The sequence below is a fragment of the Piliocolobus tephrosceles genome, chromosome 10, assembly GCF_002776525.5.
Source record: "Piliocolobus tephrosceles isolate RC106 chromosome 10, ASM277652v3, whole genome shotgun sequence".
NCBI lineage: Eukaryota > Metazoa > Chordata > Mammalia > Primates > Cercopithecidae > Piliocolobus > Piliocolobus tephrosceles.
Genome location: NC_045443.1, coordinates 52801353 through 52824975, shown reverse-complemented (window position 1 = coordinate 52824975; position 23623 = coordinate 52801353). Strand labels below are relative to the sequence as shown.

The 23623-nt window shown below is 47.9% G+C and overlaps 2 protein-coding genes across 8 annotated transcripts in view; one reads left to right on the top strand and one right to left on the bottom strand.

The window, feature by feature from the left end:
• SARNP (SAP domain containing ribonucleoprotein) overlaps positions 1–14849 on the top strand; it is a 67611-nt gene extending 52762 nt beyond the window's left edge. For 2 of the 6 annotated variants that reach the window (XM_023210856.1, XM_023210853.1), the window contains 2 exons: positions 4882–4971; positions 12501–14849. In XM_023210856.1, the coding sequence (XP_023066624.1) occupies positions 4882–4971; positions 12501–12527 (117 nt within the window). In that variant the 3' untranslated portion in view covers positions 12528–14849. Of the gene's footprint in view, positions 1–4881; positions 4972–8166; positions 8453–12500 lie in introns of those variants that run through there. The other 4 variants (XR_002731389.2, XR_002731388.1, XM_023210854.2 and 1 more) reach the window with 4 other exon arrangements.
• Positions 8591–22028, bottom strand: GDF11 (growth differentiation factor 11). 2 transcript variants are annotated; one of them, XM_023210851.2, is made up of 4 exons: positions 21564–22028; positions 16343–16740; positions 15451–15832; positions 8591–14501 (listed from the first exon to the last, which is right to left on the bottom strand). In XM_023210851.2, the coding sequence occupies exons 1-3, from the start codon at positions 21994–21996 to the stop codon at positions 15452–15454; spliced, it is 1212 nt and encodes a 403-aa protein (XP_023066619.1). In that variant the 5' UTR covers positions 21997–22028; the 3' UTR covers positions 8591–14501; position 15451. The 2 variants fall into 2 exon arrangements, with proteins under 2 accessions (XP_023066619.1, XP_023066618.1); XM_023210850.2 differs by having other exon boundaries at positions 8591–15832.
• Positions 22029–23623: the final 1595 nt, after the last annotated feature.

Genomic DNA, 23623 nt, shown 5'->3' with positions numbered 1-23623 from the left:
CCTGAGGGAGCATTGGCCTGATGAATGCAGAGAGACATGCGTTTTGATCGAGGTAATTTCCCTCAGATGGGTTTCGCCATCCCATGAATCAAAACCTGTCAGCAAGGAGCTAAAGATGGAGTGAAGTTTATTGTACATTTGTTTCCATGCGACACCGTCACGCTAGAAGGGTCAAGTGAGAGAGATCATTAGAACTGTGTTGATTTACTGGGCCCAGTTGTGCACTTTCCCTGCAGGGAAAGGAGGAAAGAGGCTTTAAGAGAGGAGCTGAGGGGTGCTGGGTGGGGAGGGAAGGGCAATCTATTTGTGGGGAGTTGGGGGAAAGATGTATTATTGTTGTTATTGTTGTTTCCCCTGGAACCCCTGATGGGTTTAGAACAGATGCTCTGCCTGTATCTCTGGAAGAGGCACCAAAGATCTTATTAAAGAGGGAAGCTAGACTGGGTGTGGTGGCTCATGCCTGTAATCCCAGCACTTTGGGAGGTGAGGTGAAAGGATTGCTTGAGTCCAGGAGTTTGAAACCAGCCTGGGCGACATAGCAAGACCCTGTCTCTATTTTAAAAAAAAAAAAAAAGCCAGGCATGGCACATACCTGTAGTCCTAGCTACTCAGGAGGCTAAGGTAGGAGGATTACTTGAGCCCAGGAATTCAACATTTCGGTGAGCCATGATCATGCTATTGCACTACAGCATGGCAACAGAGTGAGGCCTTGTCTCTTAAAAAGGTGGGGAGCAAGGCAGGTGGCTAATGGAGAAATCAGACTCCCCATTTCAGGATATAGCAAAATAAAGAACCAGGAGCAAAACTGGCCCGCACATTCCAAGTGGACGTACATTGGGGGAGGGCGTGGCCTCAGGGTTTGTGCTAATATAATCTCTGAGTTTCAAAAGTCTTATCTCCTTTGTGATTTGAACTTGCTGAAGTACTGCTAGTGCTAAATTGAATGGAAAAAAAGTTTATAATGGTAGTTTAACAAGATAGTGGTCTAGTCTTGCCTCTCCACAAGAAGAGAGCCTCCATTTATTTTTCTGAAAACTGTTTCCTACTTGGCCAGGAGACTTAGTGAAGATATATCAACTAGAACATTCTAGAGGTTCTCAATTTGAAATCTCTATTTATATTCTATATTCACTTTATCTTAGTGGTAGTAGATCAAGAAAACTTTCCCTCTTGACTTTGTTAGTAAAAAATGTGGTGGGACTTAATGTTTGTTGGAAACCTTATTCTTTTTTTTTCTTGTGAGACAGAGTCTGGCTCTATCACCAGGCTGGAGTGCAGTGGCGCGATCTTGGCTCACTGCAACCTCCACCTCCTGGGTTCAAGTGATTCTCCTGCCTCTGCTTCCTGAGTAGGGACTACAGGCATGCGCCACTATGCCCAGCTAATTTTTGTATTTTTTTAGTAGAGACAGGGTTTCACTATGTTGGCCAGGGTGGTTTCAATCTCCTGACCTTGTGATCTGCCTGCCTTGGCTTCCCAAAGTGCTGGGATTACAGGCGTGAGCCACTGCGTCCAGCCCTATTCTTATTTTTAGCCTTATTTTTTTTTGAGATGGAGTTTTGCTCTTGTTGCCCAGGCTGGAGAATGTCGTGATCTCGGCTCACTGCAACCTCCGCCTCCTGGATCCAAGAGATTCTTCTGCCTCGGCCTCCTGAGTAACTGGGATTACAGGCATGCATCACCACACCTAGCTAATTTTGTATTTTTAGTAGAGATGGGGTTTCTCCATGTTGGTCAGGCTGGTCTCGAACTCCCGACCTCAGGTGATTTTAGAAAATCCTTCCTGGAATTTTCCCAAAGTGCTGGGATTGCAGGTGTGAGCCACTGCTCCTAGCCCCTTATTCTTTTATTACATCTCAACAAATAGAATAGCCAATGAGGCAAAATTAGAAACAGATTCAGCTGAGAAAAACATTAGTACAAGATTACTAACTAGAGCCCTTTCCCTAGATACTGTTATTTATAAATTGTAGGTATATGGTACGCTAGAAAGAAGGGGTCCTAGTATTCTTGACCTGATTATTTGAGTGAAGTGATTAAAATTTACAAGTTTTTTTAGCTAAGGATTCTGATGATCCTTCTTCCTTCTGAATTAAGCACTTAATTGTCCTACTGTTCTTCCAAAGAAATACTTAAGTGAGATACCTTGTGGAGGTGGTAAAGCTAAGAAAGTGGATTGCTGAGTAAAATGTCCTGGATTCCAATCCTCGTATTATTTGTGAAATTTTGGGCGAGTCACTTAATCTCTCCAAGACTCAGTTTTCCTATCTATGGAATGAATTTAATTATAGTGCCTACTCCATGGGATTATCATAAGAAGTAAATGATGCCAGGTACAGTGGCTTACACCTGTAATCCCAACACTTTGGAAGACTGAGGCAAGAGGATTGATTTGAGCCCAGGAGTTCAAGACTAGCCTGGGAAACATAGTGAGACCCCCGCTCTCTGCAAAAATGAAAATAAAAGTAGTAAATGAGCCTGGGTGCGGTGGCTCATGCCTGTAATCCCAACACTGTGATTAAACGATGACTTGTATAGGATTCTTAATTGCTTTGTAACCGTCATTCTTTCTTAGGTCCCTTCCTACTCACTAGAAAGCAGATGCAGCAAAAGGGAGAAAATGAACATCTTTCTCAAGCTGAAAGAGTTAAAGAAAGACCAAGACAGTACTCCTGCCTGCTGTGTTCAGACAGGTGGACTAGTTAAATCGAGCACAGAAAGCTGGATAGCTGCCCTGCTTTTAATTTGTACAGGTGGCTGCTGTGGCTACAGGGACAAAGGCAACTCCTTAGTTGGGGTTGAGAGTAGAGGCACTGAAAAATTCCTGTGTTTCTGTAGGTCTTTTGGTTACCTTTGCTTTTGACCCTGTAGTTTTGGGACACCCAGAGAGACAGCCTGCCTATGGACTGTAGGAATATAATTTCCTTAGGGTTTAAAAACAAATCCAGCTCAGAAGCACCACACAGACATTCTTTAAAAGTTGGTTTGAGGCCGGGTGCGGTGGCTCACACCTGTAATCCCAGCACTTTGGGAGGCTGAGGCGGGCGGATCACCTGAGGTTGGGAGTTCGAGACCAGCCTGGCTAATATGGAAAAACCCCGTCTCAACTAAAAATACAAAATTGGCTGGGCGTGGTGGCGCATGTCTGTAGTCCAGCTACTTGGGAGGCACAGGTTGCAGTTAGCTGAGATTGTGCCACTGCACTCCAGCCTAGGTAACGAAGTAAGACTCTGTCTCAAAAAAAAAGAAAAAAAGTGGTTTGTTTGAACTCTTTTGAGACGGAGTCCCGCTCTGTCACCCAGGCTGGACTGCAATGGCATGATCTCAGCTCGCTGTAACCTCTGCCTCTCGGGTTCAAGCTATTTTCCTGCCTCAGCCTCCCAAGTAGCTGAGATTACAGGCATCTGCTGCCATACCTGGCCAATTTTTGTATGTTTATTAAAGACAGGTTTCACCATGTTGGCCAGGCTGGTCTCCAACTCCCGACCTCAAGTGATCTGCCTGCCTTGGCCTCCCAAAGTGCTGGGATTACAGGTGTGAGCCACCGTGCCCTTGTTTGAACTCTTCTGATCTGTCCTTCTGTTGGGTTAACTTATGTAAATAAAGTCAAAGAAACTGTCCTGCTCTTTAGTGAGGATGGGTACATGTGTAGGGGGTAGAGGGTCTCTTGAGATTATGAGAGAATGAGATCTTTGTATATATGTGCCAAATTTTAGAAAATCCTTCCTAGGGGAAAGACACCTGAGGAGCCTACCTGATTTCAGATGTTTTCTAATCCTGAGGTTGAGCTTCTGATGACTGGTGATAAAATGTGAGGGGAAGGTGGAGAAAGAGAAAATAACTGTTAAAGTGGGCTAAATAAAGTGGTAGGGTTTAGGTTCTGATAGGAAAATATATAGACTCTTATACTGAACAGTATTGGACATGAATGATGTCCAACACCTAGGATAATGGCCAGCTCCAACTCATGGTAAACTGAAATATTCTCTCATTCCCAGGCAGACATCATGAGTTTCACAGTTGGAAAATGTCCCCAGCATCTCTCTTAAAGAGTTGACCGTGGCTTTCACCTTGATTGACCTGTTTTAAGAATCATTTCAAAGAAGCCTTCTATGGCTTTGCTGGGTGTTGCAAGCAAATAAGTTTTTCAGAAATACCACTCTGGTCCTCTTCCCCTTTCTTTCCTTGGTAACGTGTAAGCAGTGTTCTTCAACAAGTAGTTTGGGTACCTTCTAACTAGGTGTTATTAGGTGTAACTGGGTGTTAGTCAGTGAAACCTTAGTTTTCCATATCCCTCAACTGCCAAAATTGCTTAATGGGTGTTTCTTACTGTTTATTTTATTTGTTTATTTTTTTGAGACAGAGTCTTGCTCTGTCACCCAGGCTGGAGTGCAGTGGTGCAATTTCAGCTTAGTGCAACCTCTGCTTCCCAGGTTCAAGCAGTTCTGTCTTAGCCTCCCTAGTAGTTGAGATTACAGGCGGCTGCCACCTTACCCGGCTAATTTTTTTGTATTTTTAGCAGAAATGGGGTTTCACCATCTTGGCCAGGCTGGTGTTGACCTCCGGATCCACCCGCCTCAGCCTCCCAAAGTGCTGAGATTACAGGCGTGGGCCACCATGCCCGGCCTCTTACTGTTTATTTACTCTACTTGTCTTACGAGTATTGAGGCCCTGCCTAAAATTAAGTTTTTAGTCATTCTAGGTACAATATAGTATATGCTAGCTTATTCAGTTTCTTATGTATCTTATCTCTTTATGTGATCCTTAGTTCTTGGTGCAAGGTTGGTGAGCACCTTGTGACCAATAAGTTATCATTTCATTCCCATTTACTTGGTGAATGGAGGCTAGTTTGTTTCAATTCTTTCCTTTGTTCCTGAACAGTCTGAAGATGATGAGAAACTGAAAAAGAGGAAGGAGCGATTTGGGATTGTCACAAGTTCAGCTGGAACTGGAACCACAGAGGATACAGAGGTAAAAATATACCTGGAATGCTTCATAGACCTTGAAGGGAAATTAGAGTGAATAAACTGAATGGAGAAATATTGTTTCCCCACCTATTTATTTATTTATTTACTTACTTATTTAAGTAGAGATGGGATCTCTGTTACTCTGGAAGTGAGTGAATAAACTGAGTAGAGAAACACTGTTTTACCACCTACTTCTTATTTATTTATTTAAGTAGAGATGGGGTCTCATTCTGTTACTCAGGCTGGTCTCAAACTCCTGAACTCAAGCGATCCTCCGCACTCAGCTCCCAAATTGTTGGGATTATTATAGGCATGAGCCACTATGTTTGGCCACCCACCTACTTCTTAAGTGCCCAAATATTTTGTCTTTTTCTTGATAAATTTTTTTCTGGATGAAGTGGCAACACTGAATTCCATCAATATACTTAATTCAGTGTTAGAGTCTGTTAGACTAGTGGCAAAGAGTATAACGTTTGGAATCAGGTAGGCTTGGATTTTAAAAGTGGCTCTGGGCTGGGTGTGGTGGCTCATGCCTGTAATCCTAGCATTTTGGGAGGCTGAGGCAGGCAGATCTCTTGAGCCCCGGAGTTCGAGATGAGCCTGGGCAACATGGAGAAACCCTGTCTCTACTGAGAATGCAAAAATTAGCCAGGCGTGGTGGTACACACCTGTAGTCCCAGCTACTCAGGAGGCTGAGATGGGAGGATCACTTGAGCCCAGGAGGTCAAGGCTGCAGTGAACCTGGATGTCGCCACTGTACTCCAGCCTGGGCAATAGAGTGAGACCCTGTCTCAAAAAAGAAAAAGGCGGCCGACCAAAGGTGGCTCATGCCTGTAATCCTAGCACTTTGGGAGGCTGAGGCGGGCAGATTGAGGTCGGGAGTTCAAGATCAGCCTGGCCAACATGGCGAAACCCCATCTCTACTAAAAATACAAAAACTTAGCTGGGTGCAGTGGCGTGTGCCTGTAATCCCAGCTACTCTGGAGACTGAGACTTGAGAATCTCTTGAAACCGGGAGGCAGAGGTTGCAGTGAGCCAAGATCATGCCACTGTACTCCAGCCTGGGCTACAGAGTGAGACTTGGTCTCAAAAAAAGAAAAGAAAAAGAAAAAGGCTTTGCCACTTAGTATTAATAAGTTATAGTACTTCCTGAGCCTCAGTTTCATCATCCAGGAAGTGGAGATAATATACCTACCTCAAAGTGATATTTAAAGAGTGAAACGATTCTGTGTAAAAAGGGATAGTTTTAAAATATTTAATAAGTACTTGTTGTGCCTAACTCCCTTCTGGAAAAGGACAATGGACTCAAATGAGATTTCCTGTTCTTGTCACTTTGTTTACAGATAGTTTCTCAAAATGAAAGAATCCCAACACTTTAGGAGAGCAGTGTGGGAGGATCACTTGAGGTCAGGAGTTGGAAACCAGCCTGAGCAACATAGTGAGACCTCATCTCTACTAAAAGTTTTTAAAAAATTAGCTGGGTGGCTGGGCGCGGTGGCTCAAGCCTGTAATCCCAGCACTTTGGGAGGCCGAGACGGGTGGATCACAAGGTCAGGAGATCGAGACCATCCTGGCTAACATGGTGAAACCCCCTCTCTACTAAAAAATACAAAAAACTAGCCGGACGAGGTGGTGGGCGCCTGTAGTCCCAGCTACTCGGGAGGCTGAGGCAGGAGAATGGCATAAACCCGGGACACAGAGCTTGCAGTGAGCCGAGATCCGGCCACTGAACTCCAGCCTGGGCGACGGAGCGAGACTCCGTCTCAAAAAAAAAAAAAAAAAAATTAGTTGGGTATGGTGACATGTACCTGTAGTCCCAGCTACAGCTACTCCAGAGGACGAGGTAGAGGTTGCAGTGAGCCCAGATTGCACCACTGCACTTCCAGCCTGGGCAACAGAGAAAGACCGTCTCAAAAAAAAAAAAAGAAAAAAAAAAAGTATATTAGGAGACTGGGAAGCATGGTGCTGGCATCTGCTTGGCTTCTGGGGAGGCCTCAGGATGCTTACAATCATGGTGGAAGAAATGGCCATATCTTACAAAAACTTACTATCTTGAGGACGGTACCAACAGGATGATGCTTTATGAAAAGGTTTCCCCCCCCTCCTTTTTTTTTTTGGAGACAGAGTCTTGCTCTGTCGTCCAGGCTGGAGTGTGGTGGCACGATCTCAGCTTACTGCAACCTCTGCCTCCCAGGTTCAAGTGATTCTCCTGCCTTAGCCTCCTGAGTACCTGGCATTACAGGCGCGCACCACCACACCGGGCTAATTTTTGAGTTTTTCGTAGAGACGGGGTTTCGCCGTGTTGGTCAGGCTGGCCTCAAACTCCTGACCTCATGATCTGCCTGTCTTGGCCTCTCAAAGTCCTGGGATTACAGGCGTGAGCCACCGCTCCCGGCCTATGAAAAGCTTCTTTATGAATAAGTATCAGAGTTAGTCTTGTAAATTAAACCCTGAAAATTTTAGAATCAGATCAGTTAGCACTCTTCACTAGAAAAAAGCCAGAGGAGTTTGTATTCTGTGAGGGGCAGTGGTTGGGAGTGCCCATGAAGGACTCGGTGCTGTTCTGTGAGTCACTTCCAGAACCAGAAGTCTTCCCTCACCATTTTGTGTCCTCTCCAGTGTTGCTGCCTCCTTTAAGAGATCTATGATAGGGACTCACCCACATACCACTCACTCCCTATTCGTTCTGTTGGCATCAAAGATTTATATGCCTTTTTTGTGAGTTGGAGTCCTAAGGAATAGCTACTGTCTGGGCCTGAGTGCTCAGAAGGGCATCTCCTTCACCTCTATGAATAGCATTTCTTAATCCTTTATCCTCTGAAATCTTCCATCTCCCCATTGACTGGAAGACTTTCCCCAGCCTGTTAAGAGCCCGTTGTTTCCAGGCTAGCTTGATCTCAGGCTGAGTGGTCCTCCTTCAGGAATCTTTCCATTTTCTACCACTGTTCTCTCTCTTCCTCGCCCCCAATAATCTTTACTTCTCACCCTCCTTAGCTGCTAAACTTTCCCAGTTCCTCCTGGTTAACTAGAAAGATTGGAGAGATTCAGGAATGAAATCTCTAGCTGCCAAGCTCAAGTCTGGGCCATCCTTCCTTCTTGGGTCTTGTGACAGTTCATGTGAGTTTGGGTTAAAGCGGCCAGGAACCCAGGCAACTATTGTCTTCAGTCTAATTTTTTTCTTCTTGCTTCTTCTTTATAGGCAAAGAAGAGGAAAAGAGCAGAGCGCTTTGGGATTGCCTGATGAAAAGTTCTTGATACTTTCTGTTCTCCGGTGTTTTCCATTTCTCTCATTCTTCTTGGTTACATATATGCCTAAATGCACAGTCACGTGCCTACGTCCTGCCTCGCAATGAGGGAGCATGTACCCCAGGTACATCCGTGAACTGCAGCAGCAGTTTGACTTATTGCTGTTTCAGCTTTAAGGTTGTTGTGTTTTTGTTTTTGATTATGTTGCTCGTTAATAAAAAAAAAAATAGAAAAGAGAACAATGTGTTTTATTAGGTGCTCCTTTGATTTATTGGAGCCAGATTAGACCAGATAAGAGGAGCTTCAAGGGCAATATTATAGAGAGAGAATTGGCCGTAACATCTTTCTTAGAAGAGAAGACAAGGAAAAAGATTGAATTTACCCTTTAAGCCTATTTATTCCCTTCTCTCATACTCACAAGCATTTTTTATCCTCTGTGAAGAGGTTAAGTTACCCACCCACCAAGTCTTTGCTCCAGCAGCTTGTAGTGACCCACTGAAATAAAACAGAACATGGGAGGTTTTAGGTGTTGCAAAGGACATAAATACAAGGGCAGTGATTAGCAGCCTTCTGTTCTGAGCTAATAATGCAGACTTTTTCTTGGATAAAATGGAGTCCAGCGTCCCACGTTAGAAGAAAAGGGCCCTCATTTCAAGGGTGGCCTGGCATGATACTGTGTTGGTCAGTCAGTTCAGGAAGGGAGATGGGCTGGATATCCCTCAGAGATAGAAGAAATTTTGTATGCGGAATCAAAGCATGACAGAGGATGTCAGAGCTGTTACACATTGTTAGCTAAGTCATTGGGAACATAAGCAGTGGAACTGGAGGCTTCAAGTTCATGTAGGTCTGAAACCTCCTACTTAATCTTTTTGGATATGTTCGTGCAGAGTGTCTCCTCTTAATCTTTATATAAGCTTGGTTTTTGTTTGAGTTATTTTTGGTAATAAGATTTAGGAGCCTGGCACCGTACCTGAAAACTTTGGTACTATGATCAGATCCCATGTTGCTGTGGTATAATCCTTTATCCTTATTTCTACTAAAACCTGCCGGGTTTTGTGCTTAATGAAATGGTAATGGTTTGATCACCTTTCTAATGTCAAGAATCTCTTTATTTCTCTAAAGTCTCTGGTTGGTGAGGAAGGCAGGGACCTAAAGCTTAGATACTTTAGGAAAATTGTGCCTCGGAGAGCAGATCCAAAAACTACTGCCCATTTGTTGTGAAGTTTGCCCCATTCTGAGACTTTGGAGAAGTGAACAAAAGGGAATGCTGGTTAAATTTCTGACACCTCCTTATCCAAATAAACCTTACAATTGGAATGACCTTCCCTTTTTCCCTCTTTTCTGTCTGCCTCCCTTTTCTTTACCTCAGGCTCTGATCTTGGGGCTAGCTTTTCCTGTCTCTACTCTGTCTGCATCTGAAAACAGAATAGATCTTATTTGTAATTTGAGAGATCATAGATTCACTAATGGTTTCTACCTCAATGTGGTTTTAAAAAGAGAAAAATACGTGAGGGAATAGAGCAGATGCTGACTATGAAGTGGAACAGTGGATCTTTTGGAAGTTTTCTTCACTTTGTCTCTTTATCCTCTATAACCTTCCAGAAAGATATTCAGCCTTACTTGCCAGGATTCTCTTCTTGAAGCCTAATTATTCTCCTCACTCATCTTCCCCCAGATCTTTGAACAGTGTTTTCCAGTTGGTGAGGATTTTTTTTTTTCTTACTAACCTTTTTCTTCCCATTTCAGCAGCTGTTCCTATGTTGGTCAGAAGTCTCTAACCTCCAAGCCAGATCAAATCCTCCCCTTCCTATCTCGTTATAATCATTCCCCACATACTCTTTGAACATGAATAGTTCAGGATGCCTTTTTCCCAATTCAGTTTTAAAACAGTAATTCCATTTGGAGATGGAACAGACATTGGGTCTTGTAATTGTTTACCTGAGATCTTAGTACCCTTCCTTCCTATCCCCCAGTTTCCCTACTGTAGCTGATCCAGCATCCAGATGTGGTTAACTGATTCCAATTTCTGAAGCTGTGACATTCTCTGCATACCTGGAAGCTCTTAATGAGGGAGTCTGTAAAAGCTGTGGGGAGAACTAGCTTCCTCAGCTGTAAATCTGTACTTTTTTATGGTTCTCTAGGATTATTCTCTTTTTTTCCAGTTTCCCTCTAAACTGCCCAGCCCCTCACCCCATCTCTTAAGAACTGCTGAAGATAGAGGCTAGAAGATTCTGTGAGGATGAGGGCTATAGGAAGGAAGGTGTGAATAAGGTCAGGACTTCTTGGTGTTGAGCTGAGTTCTCTTGCTGTGTCTGACATGAGGAGTGAGGGAGGAACTTAAGGGAGGATAACTTTTTTGCTCTTATATGATTATTGGAATCCCCCCAAAATTTAACCTCCCCTTCTCTTGCCATATCTAGGCTTTTCTTGTTTTTCCCTTCAAAAGGATTGACAATTACAGATTTCACATCTTTCCAGATTCTTTGAGCCCAAGGTGTCCCCAACTTTCTTGTTATCTCTTTCCCTTATGTTGTTCCTGTATTTAGGTTTCTACCTCCTGGATCACTTTTAATAGGATAGATTAGAATGTAATATTGTTTAGCAACTACTTAGGTTTAATTTCTTGTTCTGCCACACTAGCTCTGAGACCTTGGGCAGATAATCATTCTCTTTTCAGACTGTACCAAAAGGAACCCCATTGTGAAGGTTGCTGTGTGAATGAAGTGATATTCTCATATCATGTATTCACACTACAATTTGATTACCATAATTTGCATAGTAATCATTTAATAAATATTAGCTCTTAATCTTACTGGGTGTCAGGGTACTATGGAAATACATATTTCTTTCCGAGTAGGTTCTAGCTAGGTGTGAGTGCGCTAGTTTGAACATGTTTGTGTGTGCATACACCCAGTTAGCAGTTGTATTTGGAGAAAAAGAAAAGGCAGAAAGAGTCCCATTCACTCCCTCAACCCCAGCTCACTGACAGGAAAGCTGGACATTGTTGCTTTGGAGCATTGACTTTTCTGCTTCTGCTCCACTTATAGACCAGAAGCTGTAAATGCCACTGCCTGCTGATTCTTAGCTTGGGGCCCCTGCCATTTAAAATATGGGCAAGGTCAGAGTATAGGATAGCTTCTCATGCCCTTAGTTGGAGGATGTTTTAAGATAAAGAAGAAAAGACTTGTAAAAAGTCATCTTGAGTGGTCTCTTTTGGGTGTTCTCTCAATATAGGAAACAAGTGAGCCACGGGGAGAGAAAACCCATTTTCAGCTCAGGACAAAGTTAGGGGTAGATGTGGATATAGTTCCCTTGGGAAGATAGAATACATAACACTTCTGCTACTCAACCAGTTCCAGCCTCAGTCTTGTAGTTGGTCTCCGGTAGGGTCAATGTGCTGATAGAACTGATAAGACAGGGAACGCATGGCAGTACACTGAACCCTCAAAAGTAGCCCTGTCCCCAATTCTGGATCAGGTTGATGTCACAGGAGCTTTCCTTATTTTTATTTTACTTTTTTTTTAGAGACAATGTCTTACTATGTTGCTCAGCTTGGAGTACAGTGGCTATTTACAGGTCCAATCATAGCACACTGCAGTCCTGACCCTCTGGCCTCAAGTGGTCCTCCTGCTGCAACCTCCTGAATAGCTGGAACTACAGGAGCACACCACTGGGTCCTGCTTTCCTTATTTTTTAAAAATGTGAGTCAGGCAATATTCTTTTGCCATTCCCAACTCATATGCCCGGGGAATTGCGCTCTAGTTACATGGGAAAAAATTTTACAGTGAACTGAAAGAATATTTGAGACGCTATTTTAGCCACTCTTGTGTAACAAGGCAAGTTGGATGGCTATGTTGGTTTACAGATTTTTGTCAAACTTCGTTGAGGAAACCTAGGAACAGGGACTGCAGGAGAATAGGACACTAGCTGGATCATGTCAAGAGAATCTTTAGATCTTCCATTCTGTGGAGGCTGGGAGAGGGGTTTTGTAGTCTTTGGGACTGTTTCGGCTCAAGCTTTTCAGAGAGGGGTTGTTCTAGGCGCCCCCAGTTTCCTGTCCTCTTCCCATCCTTCCTTGGCCTGCATGTCCCAAACCTCATACCACCATGCCCTTAGTGTTTTCTCTCTTGCTCCAGGACCCCATCTTCTTAGTCATTGAATACGAGGTTTCCTGTCTCAGATCCTCTTCACCTCAGGTTCTCCAAGGTGTAAATGTGGCACTTGATTAGGGAGAAGAGCTCAGCACTGAATTCTAAACTCTTTGACTGCTTTTATTTTTTTTTTCAGGTTGAAGTGCTGGATTGTGTCATGTGACCATCCCAAAACTCAGAGCACCCTATGGCCATCTTTGCCCTCTGTCACATAACTTGAAAACTGCCTGATGGCCTTTTTGCAGTGGTTCCCTCCAGGAAGCCTTGATCTCAGTTGAAGAAGTTCTTTCCCGGCATTCCAGTGCCCCTGTCAGCTCCATACTCCTCAGACACCCTTAACAAAGGCTGTCATGCACACATTATAACAAATACACAAAATAAATGATAATTACACTAATAATGATATGTTCAGAGGGGCACTGGCCAGGTCCACACATATCATAGGTGGGAGGGGGTGCTAACTCCCACTGGGTTGCTGAGCTGTCCCCCAAGCCCCTTTACTCCATGCCTCTTTGGGGGTAGGAAGGAACAGGGGAATGAGAGTTCAGCTCACAGATTTATGTTCATAAGAGAAAGACCCCTGCCCCCGCCACCACACACACACACAAAGGTCTTTATTTGGTGGTATTAAAGGGGCAGTATTCTAAGTGTCCCCCATATTTAATGGCCCAGCTCTCTAGAATCTGTAGAAGGAAGTTATACCTGATGCTTATTGCCCAATACCTACTCTGCGAAGATCAAGAGGCATTTGACCTTGGAGGGAGATACCTGTTCTTCACTTCTCTGTTCCTTTCCTTCCACCAAGGAAATGTGAGTGGTGTTGATGGCCAGGTGTGTCTTGTTCTCCAGGATTGGGGCAGAAGGAAGGATGAAGAACAGGGCCAGAGAGGCTTGGGGGTAGCATAGCTGCTATATGGGTGAAGGCAAGCTGAAGAGCCTAACAGTCCCTGCCCATTCCTCTACTGAAACACCTTGTTTCACTTTCTCACTATAAGAATAGGAATAAGATGTTAAAGCTCACCAACATCACCTTCTCAAGGGTGGTCACATACCTTTGCCCCTTCCACCAACTGGCCAAGAGGGAGAGTCATGCTCTTGGGAAGAATGAGCCATCCAAGTTTGCTCACCAGCTTGGGCTTTACTTTAGTTCAGTACTGTTTTTATCAGACCCATAACTGCTGGCTCTACTTAGAGTGACAGTTTTGCTGAAGGTTCTTACCCCACCTCTCCTGACATCCTCTAAGCTCTTGCCTGGAGCCAAGAGGCGTGGTGGTGAAGTAAGGATAGGGTGTGGATCAGGAGATTCTCAACTTGGCTTCTAGGCACTGTCCAGCTGGGAGGCAGAGGGGAACTTGTACTCTGAAGCCTGTGACTCCTCTTAAGCCTCACATCTCTTCACCACTACTCTGGTGCCCTGGTTATCTGTCCCACAGCGAGAGGTATTTTATGTCCATAAAGTGCCAGTGGTAAGTGCTCAGAATTCATCTCTTGGCTGTGGCGGGTGCTGTCATTTCTCATTCCATTGAGGGGAAGAAACTGAGGCACAGCGAGTCCAGAGGAGAATGGGTCAGGGTTGTGGGAGGAATTAATGGGCCTAGCTAGTAACTTGAAATGGCAACCAGTCTCTGCCTGCTTCCTAGCCTTCCAAACCCAGGAGTCTCCATCCTTCCCATCCTCTGTTCTAACTGGCCTTGTCAGATGCTTTTCCCCACTGTACTTTCCCCTCCCTGCTGCCAGGTACTGTTAGATTCCAAAAATAAAAGGAAAATAATTATACACTCTGCTTCCTTGTTCTCCCCTCTTCCACCCTGAGCTTTGGGGTTAGGGGACTAAAATATCCCCCTTCCAGAATCCCTCCCACCTTGGTCTGCTGGCTTTATTCCCTAGCCCAGAGCAGTGATTTGGATTCAAATGCCCTGTAACCTTCAGCCTCCTTACTGCTCTTTTCTCGACCTCTCCTAATGCTTTCCAGACCCAGGGGACTCTAGGGTCTCTATACTCTTTCTTACTGACCTGAAGATAGAGGCTGGGAGCAGGGCCATTCCAGAGGCTCTTTGGTCTCTCTCTTGGCTGAGGGAATTTGGGCTTAAGCAGGCTGCACCCTCTGGCTAAGTAACTCAGTATCATGAGGGTTGACCTGAGGGTTTAAAGTAGCTCTCATTATATAGATCCTGGATGTTGAGGGTTCTCTCTCCCACCCCCCCATCCCCAGCTCTTAAACCCTAACCTCTTACTATTTCCATGACAACTGGCTTAAATTCAACCCATTTGGCTCAGAAAAGGTTGAGTGAGGGTGATAATGGGTTAGAAACTAAACTTCATGTGTCGGCCCTCTTGCCCTTTACTCCCATTTCCAACCCTGGAGGCTTTATACAAGTGCTTAAGTGGGTAGGTGTTGGGGAGAGCAGGGTTTGGGGAATAAGGGATAAATGGGGCACAGTGGGCAGGGGCCCTCCTATTCCAGTAAAGCCAAATACCAAAAAAATGAAAAGTCACAATAAATAAATAAATAAAAATTCCCAAATCCTTTTGCCCCTGCCCTCACTTCCCTTCCCCTGGCCACTGTGGAGGGAGAGACGGGAAAAAGAATGGATTTTTGATTTCTCCTCCTACTGAGTAGTCAGGGGATCTCCCCAAACTATACCAAGCCCCTCACCTTGCCAGTGGAAGAAAGGAGGCTTGGTGTGGGGCTTTCATTTATTACTCCATTTCAGTCTCTTTCTCAGTGTTTTGTCTCTGCCTAGTCTGTCTCTTCTGCCTCTCTCTCTTTGCCTTCTCACTGCTGCTCTTTTTGTTCCTGTCTCTATCCCTCTGTCTCTACATCTCTCTGTCTTTTTGTCAAACCTTCGCATCTGCAAACTTCAAACACTCCCCACCCTGACTATGCCCCTCCTTCCCCTTTCCCCCAAACCCCTCACCCTTCAATTCCCACCTGCCTCCCTCTGTTGTATTGCACACTGCTTGGTCGGGGAACAGGGTGTGATGTTCATGGGAAGAGTGGAGGGAGCTCTGGGGCTTGGGGGAATGGGGGCAAGGCTGGGGGTCTTGGGGTAGGGTCTGTGGGGGAGGCATCCTCTATCCCCCACCTTAAGAGCAGCCACAGCGATCCACCACCATGCCAGGGATCTTGCCGTAGATAATCTGCTGCTTGTCATTGAAGTAGAGCATGTTGATTGGGGACATCTTGGTGGGGGTACAACAGGGCCCAGCAGAGCCTCTTGGATTGGCCTGCTGCACCAAATGGGTATGCGGATATTTTTGCATGAACATGTACTCGCACTGGCCGGAGCAGTAGTTGGCCTTGTAGCGCTTAGGTGCGATGATCCAGTCCCAGCCGAAAGCCTCAAAGTCCACTGTGAGGGGATATCGGCAGCAGCGGGACTCGCTTGAGTGCTCGTCGCAGTCCAGACCCAGGTTCCGCCGGGAACGTTTTGTGTTCTCTAGGACTCGAAGCTCCATGAATGGATGCTGAGGGTCAGGGAGAGGGGAAAGAAATGTGATACGGCCCTGAACAGTTCCTCTTCCCTGTTCCTTTCCCACCTGCCAGGGGCATCAGAATAGAGACCGCTGACTTCTCAGCTTTTCCATTGCTCCCACCCCCATAATTTATCTTCTGCCCACTTTTCTTGCGAGCTAGCTAGCTCTCCTTCAACTCACCATCTCTAATTCTTACTCTTCTGGCAAACTGACCCCCGTCAGCCCCTTGGCCCAGTGCCTCAACAGCCAGTTTTTGTGTTCTCACAGCTCTTCCATTAACTGACACCTTTCAAATCCAATTTTCAGCTGTTGTCTGATTTGGATCCTTGAGAAGTAACAGTTGCCACCCCACTCCTCAGCTCCTCTAGAATGAGCTCCTGACCCCAGAGAAGTAATGCTAGACCCCAACCTCCTTCACATTCCTTGTCTATCTTTTCCAATGTAACCCCATCTCCTCAGGGCCAGGTTACACATATCCACCACCTCAGGCCCCCTGCTCACCAGCCCCTCAGCTCCTGGCCCCAGGGAGGTGACAGCCAGGTCTGTGCCACTGGGATCAAAGGCGTTGATCTCGATGCCCCAGTTGCTCTGTGGCTGGCGGAACCAGCTGTGTAGCACTTGCTTGAAGTCGATGCTCTGCCAATGGCCTGAGCGTGAGTGCAGCTCAATCTTCAGTGAGCGGATACGGATGTGACGCCGGCCTCCGCCCCCTCCCCCTGCGGTCCCTTCCCCAGTTAGGGGTTTTAGTCGCAAAATCTGCAGGTAGACTGTGGCTGGGCGGGGTACAGGCCGTAGGTACACCCACAGCTGGGCCTTCAGTACCTTTGTGAACATCACCTTGGGGCTGAAGTGAAAATGGCAGCAGAGAGGGCTGCCATCTGTCTGTACTGCTGGGTCCGCTGATAAGAGAGAAGGGCACAGCATCAGCAAAGGGTGTTTGTGTAGGAGATCAGTAGTCCTGGGTGGCATTGGCAATTTGGACTTCTCAGCCTGACTTTTCCAATTCTTTACCCTTCTCCCATGCCTGTCTTATAACGTGTCTCTGGTACCTAAAATAGCACTTCCTCTATAGGATGATGGCCCTATAAAGCCTTACTGATAAGTATTCATTTCCTAATCCACTTGCCCTAATATATAGATTCCCGTCTACCAGATAACCTGCAAAATTATTCCTCCACCACCATCCTTACTGGCCTCCAACTTTTCCCAGCATGTAAGGCTCCAACATTTTCTGAATCTTTGAAGCTCTTTATAGAAGCCATACCTCTTATCACACCTACTGCCCTTACGTCACCTTGCCCCCTATCTGCTCTGACTTATCTGCTGGGCAGGTAGAGCCTGGCACATCCCTCCCCCACAAAAAAACACAGATGGCCTCAGAGAGGGGATAACCCAGGGTCCAGATAGGGAGCATGAGCTAAATTTATCCCATTATGTAAACCAGAATTCAGATCTAGGCTTCTTGCCTCACTCCCATTAGGAATAACACCTAGCAAAATGGAACTATCCAAGCACTTCCTATACATCTGTCTCCCAATTCTCTCCTAAGAAGTTTCCTCAGCTGCTGCTTCATCATCATCACCATGACTGCTCCAGCTCTTGAGGAAAGGAATAATTACCTTCATGGTGTTGCCTCCTATTTGCCTAAAGCACCAGAAATAATATTAAATACACCAGATCAACTACAATGCCTTTTTTCTCCCCTGAGCTTCCTTTGGCTTCTCAGTCTAGTGCCAGTAGGTCATTACAAAGTTTTAACATCCCAGTTTTACATTTTGACCCATTTCCCCTTGCTCTGGACCATAAATTGATCCTTCTTGGGTCTAATGAACGATTCTCAATAAATATCTGCCTCTGCTTCCATTCCAGCTCCTCTTCACTGCCTTTCCTAAGTCAGTTGGGAGTGCCCTACAACATGTCTCCATTAGACAGTATATGTCTATCCTCACTCTAGATAGGAAGAATCAGGAATGAGCTTCCAGAGCCATAGAAGCAGAGTCAGGAAGTCTGGACCTTTAAGTATCCTCCCCATGTCTTGAGTTCTGCAAAATCAAGACGGACTTAGGATGTCCTGTCAGCTGTTCCCCACTCCCACCCTGGGAGAAAGAGGACCTTCTAAGTGAGATGAGGAGGAAAATGCTTAATGAACTTCATATATTCAGGATATGATACCCAAAGTCTCTATATTATTATTTTTTTTTTCTTGATTATTCTCTGAGGTCCCAGGGCCCTGGTAGTCCAGTTATTTTACTGGCTGGAGCTTCAGTGATGGTGCAATGGAGCAGGGTTTGGGGAGTGAGAATTCAGAGATTAGAAGTAGCTGGGGTAGGGAAGCTACCAGTGAGATGGGGAGTGACAAGCAACATCCCAAATAGCATACTCTACCTAATTTCAGCATAGGAATTGTCTATTTTCTTGCCATTAGGTACTAACCTCCATGAGAGTAGACACTATGTTATTCATACTGTGTCTGTTTTGCTCACCATTGTAGCTTTAGTGCTTCCCATAGTGGCAGACAGCACTCAGTAAATACACAGTGAATGAACTCCCTAAACTCCCAATCTTAAATTATACAGGCAAGTGCCTGAAAGTTCTTCCTGGCATCTAAATTCTGTTCTTTGACTATAATTGAAGTGGGTTTAATCACTGCCTGATTCCTTGCTAACCACTATCTAACTTTACCAAACTTCTCAGTGTGATACAGATAATTCTTGCTTCACATGAGTGCTGAGCATTAACTAGAGAATGTGAAAATTAGAAAACGAACAAACCAACATTTATTGAGAAGCTACTACTATTTTCTCATTCTCTACTAAGCTCTAAACATAACCCTCCCTCTACCTAAGCTGATCCAGGGTTTGAAGATGAGGGCTACATCTAAGTCTTTGGTTCCACGTACTTGTCCCCCAGTGGACAGGGGACAGTCAGTGCTACAAGGAGGTAGGGCATAGGGAAAAAGAAAAGAGCAGAGAGAAGAGCCAGGGGAGAGACTGGAGATGGTGAGGGAGATGAGTTAAGAGTTGAAGGCAGATGAGTAGATATAGGGAGAGCAATAGAGGCTAGAGTGGAAAAATGCAGGGGATAATCATGGCAAAGGGAGAATAAGTTTGGGAGTTTGAGAATCCTGATGCGGGGGCAGTGATAGAAAGGAGTGGGTGATGGTTAGAAAGCTAAAGGTGGGAGGAAGCTAAACCTAGTGGGGTAAAGGAGAGAAAGGATAGAAAGGGTACAGACGGAGGAACAAAGGAGAAGCAGGTAGAGCCACAGACGGAAACGGGGCTCGAGAGAGTCCCCAACACACATATGCGGAGCTCTGATGGGGAGGAAAAGGGGCCACATCTGTGTTGAATTGATCGGGCTGGTGGCAGGCAGCAGGTCAGGTTTAGTAGGCGGCGCTGGTGGGAGAGAGAGGTCACTGCACTATTTTCAGCAAATGCCCAACCCCCTCCCTGCACACCACCTCCCCTTCCCCCCACCCTAACCCCCCCAACACACACACTCCCAACCATGGCTGGAAGGCCTAAGGGCAGGAGGTTGGGCTGAGAGGGCAGGGGCCTCTTGGTGTGGGGAGGAGAGAGAAACTCAGGGGCTGGGCTTGGCTCCCAGAAGGGCAGGGGGCTGGGTTCCCAGGATGAAGGCTCGGTGGGAGAGCCTGAGAGGGTAGAGGGAACTAGGGCAGGCAGAGCAGCCTAGGAGAGGTGGGGGCTGGGGTCCAGGGTTGAGGGCTGGGGGAGGGGAGGGAGGGGGAGGGGAACGGAGGCCATCTCTGCTGACAAACACCTCCCCCGATTAGCAGAGCACAAGTCTCTTATTAAAGCGGGTCCCTGGGGATTAGACTATAAAAGTCTCTTTTTCCTTTTCCCCTCTCTCCCTCCCCTCCCCTCCCCTCCACTCCCCCTCCCTCTCTTAAGAGCTCAGCTAGGCTCTTAAAGGGGACGTACAATACCTGGCCAGAGATCCAGTTCCCTACTTGCACAAGTCCTGGGGTGGCACCGGATTGGAAGTTGGGATGGGATCCCACCAGCTAGTGTCCCCTCCCCACCCACCCAGGCCTCACCTGCACAGCCCAACTCATGTAGGCAGGGTCCCTTCACTTCGTGTATTCCCATTGCCAGAGCTAACTCTGGTGGGCTCGGGCCTGTTGGTTAAGGGATGCTAAGGATATTTAGGGGCAAGGGGAAGTCCACAGCCCCATCACCCATCCTGGAAATCTTCACACACACTACGCCACATAGACTAGAGTATCTTTTCCCTCTGTAACCATCTTCCAGCAAACTCTTGATCTGAATTCCTCTATAACTCTGTTTCCTAGAAACCCCACCCCCTACCCTCAGTCGATCTGAGACTGATCCTACTAGCTTCCATAAGCAGAAGACAAGAATAGAAGGGAAACTGAGGAACCCGAGACCAGATCCCCATGCCTCCCACCCCCACAGCCAGTTAGTTTCCTGGTTCTTTGAGCTTAACAGCCCCGACCAAGTATTGTTGAATTGAGGTCTGCAGAAATACCAAGGGCAGTGTGAGGCACTCAGCCTCCCAGATGCACACCTGGGTTCCTGTGCCTCTCCCATGGGGGTGGGCCACTGGGACTCCCCTCAGCCCCCAGCTTTTTATGACCCATCTGCCAATAAACCAGCCTCCCCCGTCTTCTGTTCACAGCCATAAAACCAAACTCTGTGTGTGTTGCAGGGGGCTGTGGGAAGGGGGGAACCTTGCCAAACCACTAGGGAATGAGAGAGGCCTGGTTCCCTGTAGTTGGGGAGGGGGGGAGACCTCAATGGGGGAGGAGGAGAAGGAGTCACCTGACCCTAGGGAGAGCTGGAAAGGGCGGGGGGCGGGCGTGTGTGGTATTCGCCTGGATTTTCCAGGTCATAAAATTTCAAAGCAGCTCATGTCTATTATATGTTCATCTTCCGTTTGGTCAGGGGCTTGGATGCCTGGGTTCCCGCTCCCCCATCTATTTCTTTCTGTTTTTTCCTAGGTCTTCCTCCTCTCAAGTCCAGCTGCAGTAGGGGCGGGCAAATAAGGGATGGAACACTAAGGTTTGAGTAGCCAATGAGTGTCCTTAGCCCCCAGCGCAATGGAGTTGAGTTCTCTGAGCTCGGTCAGTATCAGGAAGGCACAGCTTTTCCACCCCTTCAGATACCCGGTCTGAGACAAGGCTCAGGATGGAAAGGGTGCCAGCTGGGCTGCCAGGAGGTGTACAGGGCTCTGGGACCCTATTCTTGGGAGAGAGCACACAGTTCTCTGCAGCCGAGTGGGCACGTTGCGAACGGAGCACGGAGTGGGGAGTTAGCGCCAGGGCCACTGAGGGGCAGGGAGCACTGCAGTCCAGCTGGGGCTGCGGGGGTCCTGCAGCCTCCCGATTCTGTTCTCCAGCCTCCCCGCCACGGCTCTTCAGGACAGAGTCGCTGCCCAGCCCCAGCTTCCCCGGATTCCAATAACGGTCTTTTTCGCATACTGGGGGTGGAAGGCAGTATCTCGAAACCCGCCCCATTTCCCCCCGCCCCAACCTCCGGGAACTGGGCGTGCATACAACTTTGCAGCCCATCTCCATCGCTGGAAAAACTTCTATGAAGTAGCCCCCGCTCCCTAATTCGTCAAGTTTTCGCAGAAAAAGCTTCCGGGCCGGGGCAGCAGGGAGCGCCCCGCTTGGAGCAGAAGGCGCCCATCGCGGGGCCAGAGCCAGCACCCCACTGCTCGCGCCCCGCAGCCCACTTACTCTCCTGGGCCATGCTAATGACGGTCTCGGTGGTGGCGTGGTACTCGTCCTCCTCCAGGAAGTCCTCGGGCTGCAGCGCGTCGCCCTGGAAGTCGTGTAGGTCCAGGATCTGCTGCAGCGGCGGCGCCTTGGGCAGCAGCTGCTTCACCACCTCGCGGCTGATGTTGGGCGCCTCCTTGAGCCGCAGTTTGCTCAAGATCTGCGACTTGATGCTCTCTAGGCGCAGCTCGCGGCTGTGCTGCCGCCACACGCACACGGGGCAGCCGTCCGGCTCGGGCGCCACGGACGGGGCTGGCCGGCTGGAGCGCTCCCCCCCGACCCCCGCCGCTGCCGCCGCCGCCGCCGCCGCGGGGCCCTCGGCCGCCTCCCCCCGGGGCCGCAGCTCCAGGGCGAGGAGCAGGAAGCCCAGCAGCAGCGGGGCCGCGAGCACCATGCTGGAGGGGAGGGGAGGGAGGACTGGGGGGCGGGGACGCCGGAGTCCCGCGGGGAGGGGGCGGAGGGAGGAGGGAGGGAGGAGGAGGGGGTCCGGGCGGCGCGGGATTGGGGGCTGCCCGGCCGAGGGGGGACCCGGGGGGCCGGGGGCGGCGGGCGCGCGGGCGGGGCGGGCGGGCGGCCGGGGCGGGCGGCTGGGGGGGCCCGAGCCCGGGCCAGGCCCTTTATAGCCCCGGCCCCCGTGTCGTCAGCGGCCGCGATTGGCTGCGGAGCCAACAAAAGAGGCAGCGCTGTCATCCGAGGCGAGAGAGGGAGCCGGAGAGATCCGAGGAATAGAGAGAGGGAGGGAGTGAGGGAGCAAGGGCCAGAGAGAGATGAAGAGACAGAGATATGAGGGGGCGGGGGGGCGGATATAGGGGAAAGTCAGAGCCAGAGAGACCAAGGAGAATCAGAGAGAAAAAGGGGAAGAGACAGAGATAGGAAAAGGAGGAGGAGGAGAGAGGGAGAGACAAAGGAGGAAAAGAAGAGTCAGGGGGAAGACGCAGAGGTGAGAGACTTAGCTAGAGAGGGAAATAGTGTGTCTGTGGGAGACACAGAACCAAGAAGGAGAAAGACTGGGACAACTAGTGGGACAGTTAGAGTGGAGACAAAAATGGGGAGAAGAGGGGTACCACTAGATAGGGGGGAGACAGAGGTCTACAGAGCCAGACCGCAAGAGATCGGGGGTCATGGAGATGGGAACAGGGGCAGAGGAACACAGGACAGACAAGTGCCCTGGGAAAGAGAAGTGGAGAGAGAAATCAGGATTGGGGAGGAGAGAGAGGGACACAGACAGGGAGATACCAAGGGAGCCCCTGAGGAGGTAGGTGCAGGGGATTGGGGGTGGGGGAGAGGAAAGGCAGAAACTCCTGAGAGAAGGAGCCACGAGAGTCAGCCTCGGTGGGAGCATGGAGAGCCCAGGGGACAGAGGTGGAGAACTTGAGACTAGAGGAGCTCTAGCCATCAGAGGTAGCCCAAAGAAGATGCTCAAGGAAGCTGTGGAAGGAAGCATCAGGCTAGGCTCATCAGAGGGATTAAGGAGAGGAAGAGGTCAGGGACAACCTAAGAAGGTGGAGAGGTGATGGGAAGAACTGAAACAGAGGGAAGACATAGAGCTGGGAAGACTGTGAGCTTGAAATTGGGGCTTAACAGGGCTAAGGGAGTCAGCCGCTGGAAAAGGCAGGAGCTAGAGGCCACTGGGGGAGGGGTGGGAAGGAGATGGCTGGAGGCTGCTATACTTGGGGAGAAATCTGGATCTCTGGATTTCTAGCTATATCTTTGGATCTGCAGGGTCTGAGAAGTCTGAGAAGGGGCTGGAGGTTGCAAGGGTGAACATGGGAGAGAAGCCTGCGCTCAGATGTATGAGATGAAATACAGATGTGGGACCAGCCCTAGTCTTCAGGTGTGACCCGGGACACAGCCAGAGAGCACAGTAGAACAGTACTAAGGTGAAAAACTGTTTTGAAGGTGCTTAACTTCTGACTTTAGGTTTTCCAGGCTTATTTCTGGATCTGAAAGCCCAGGAGCAATAGTCAAATTGAAAATGTTTGGGTCAGGCTGGGTGCGGTGGCTCATGCCTGTAATCCCAG

Bases quoted from the DNA above. Each gene is read 5' to 3' on its own strand.
- GDF11 (XM_023210850.2), bottom strand. From the start codon at position 21,996: ATGGTGCTCGCGGCCCCGCTGCTGCTGGGCTTCCTGCTCCTCGCCCTG. The intron at 16,741-21,563 runs GTAAGTGGGCTG...CTCTCTTATCAG, and splicing joins CATTAGCATGGCCCAGGAGA to CGGACCCAGCAGTACAGACA. The intron at 15,833-16,342 runs GTGAGCAGGGGG...CCTGACCCTCAG, and splicing joins GGCCAGGAGCTGAGGGGCTG to CATCCATTCATGGAGCTTCG.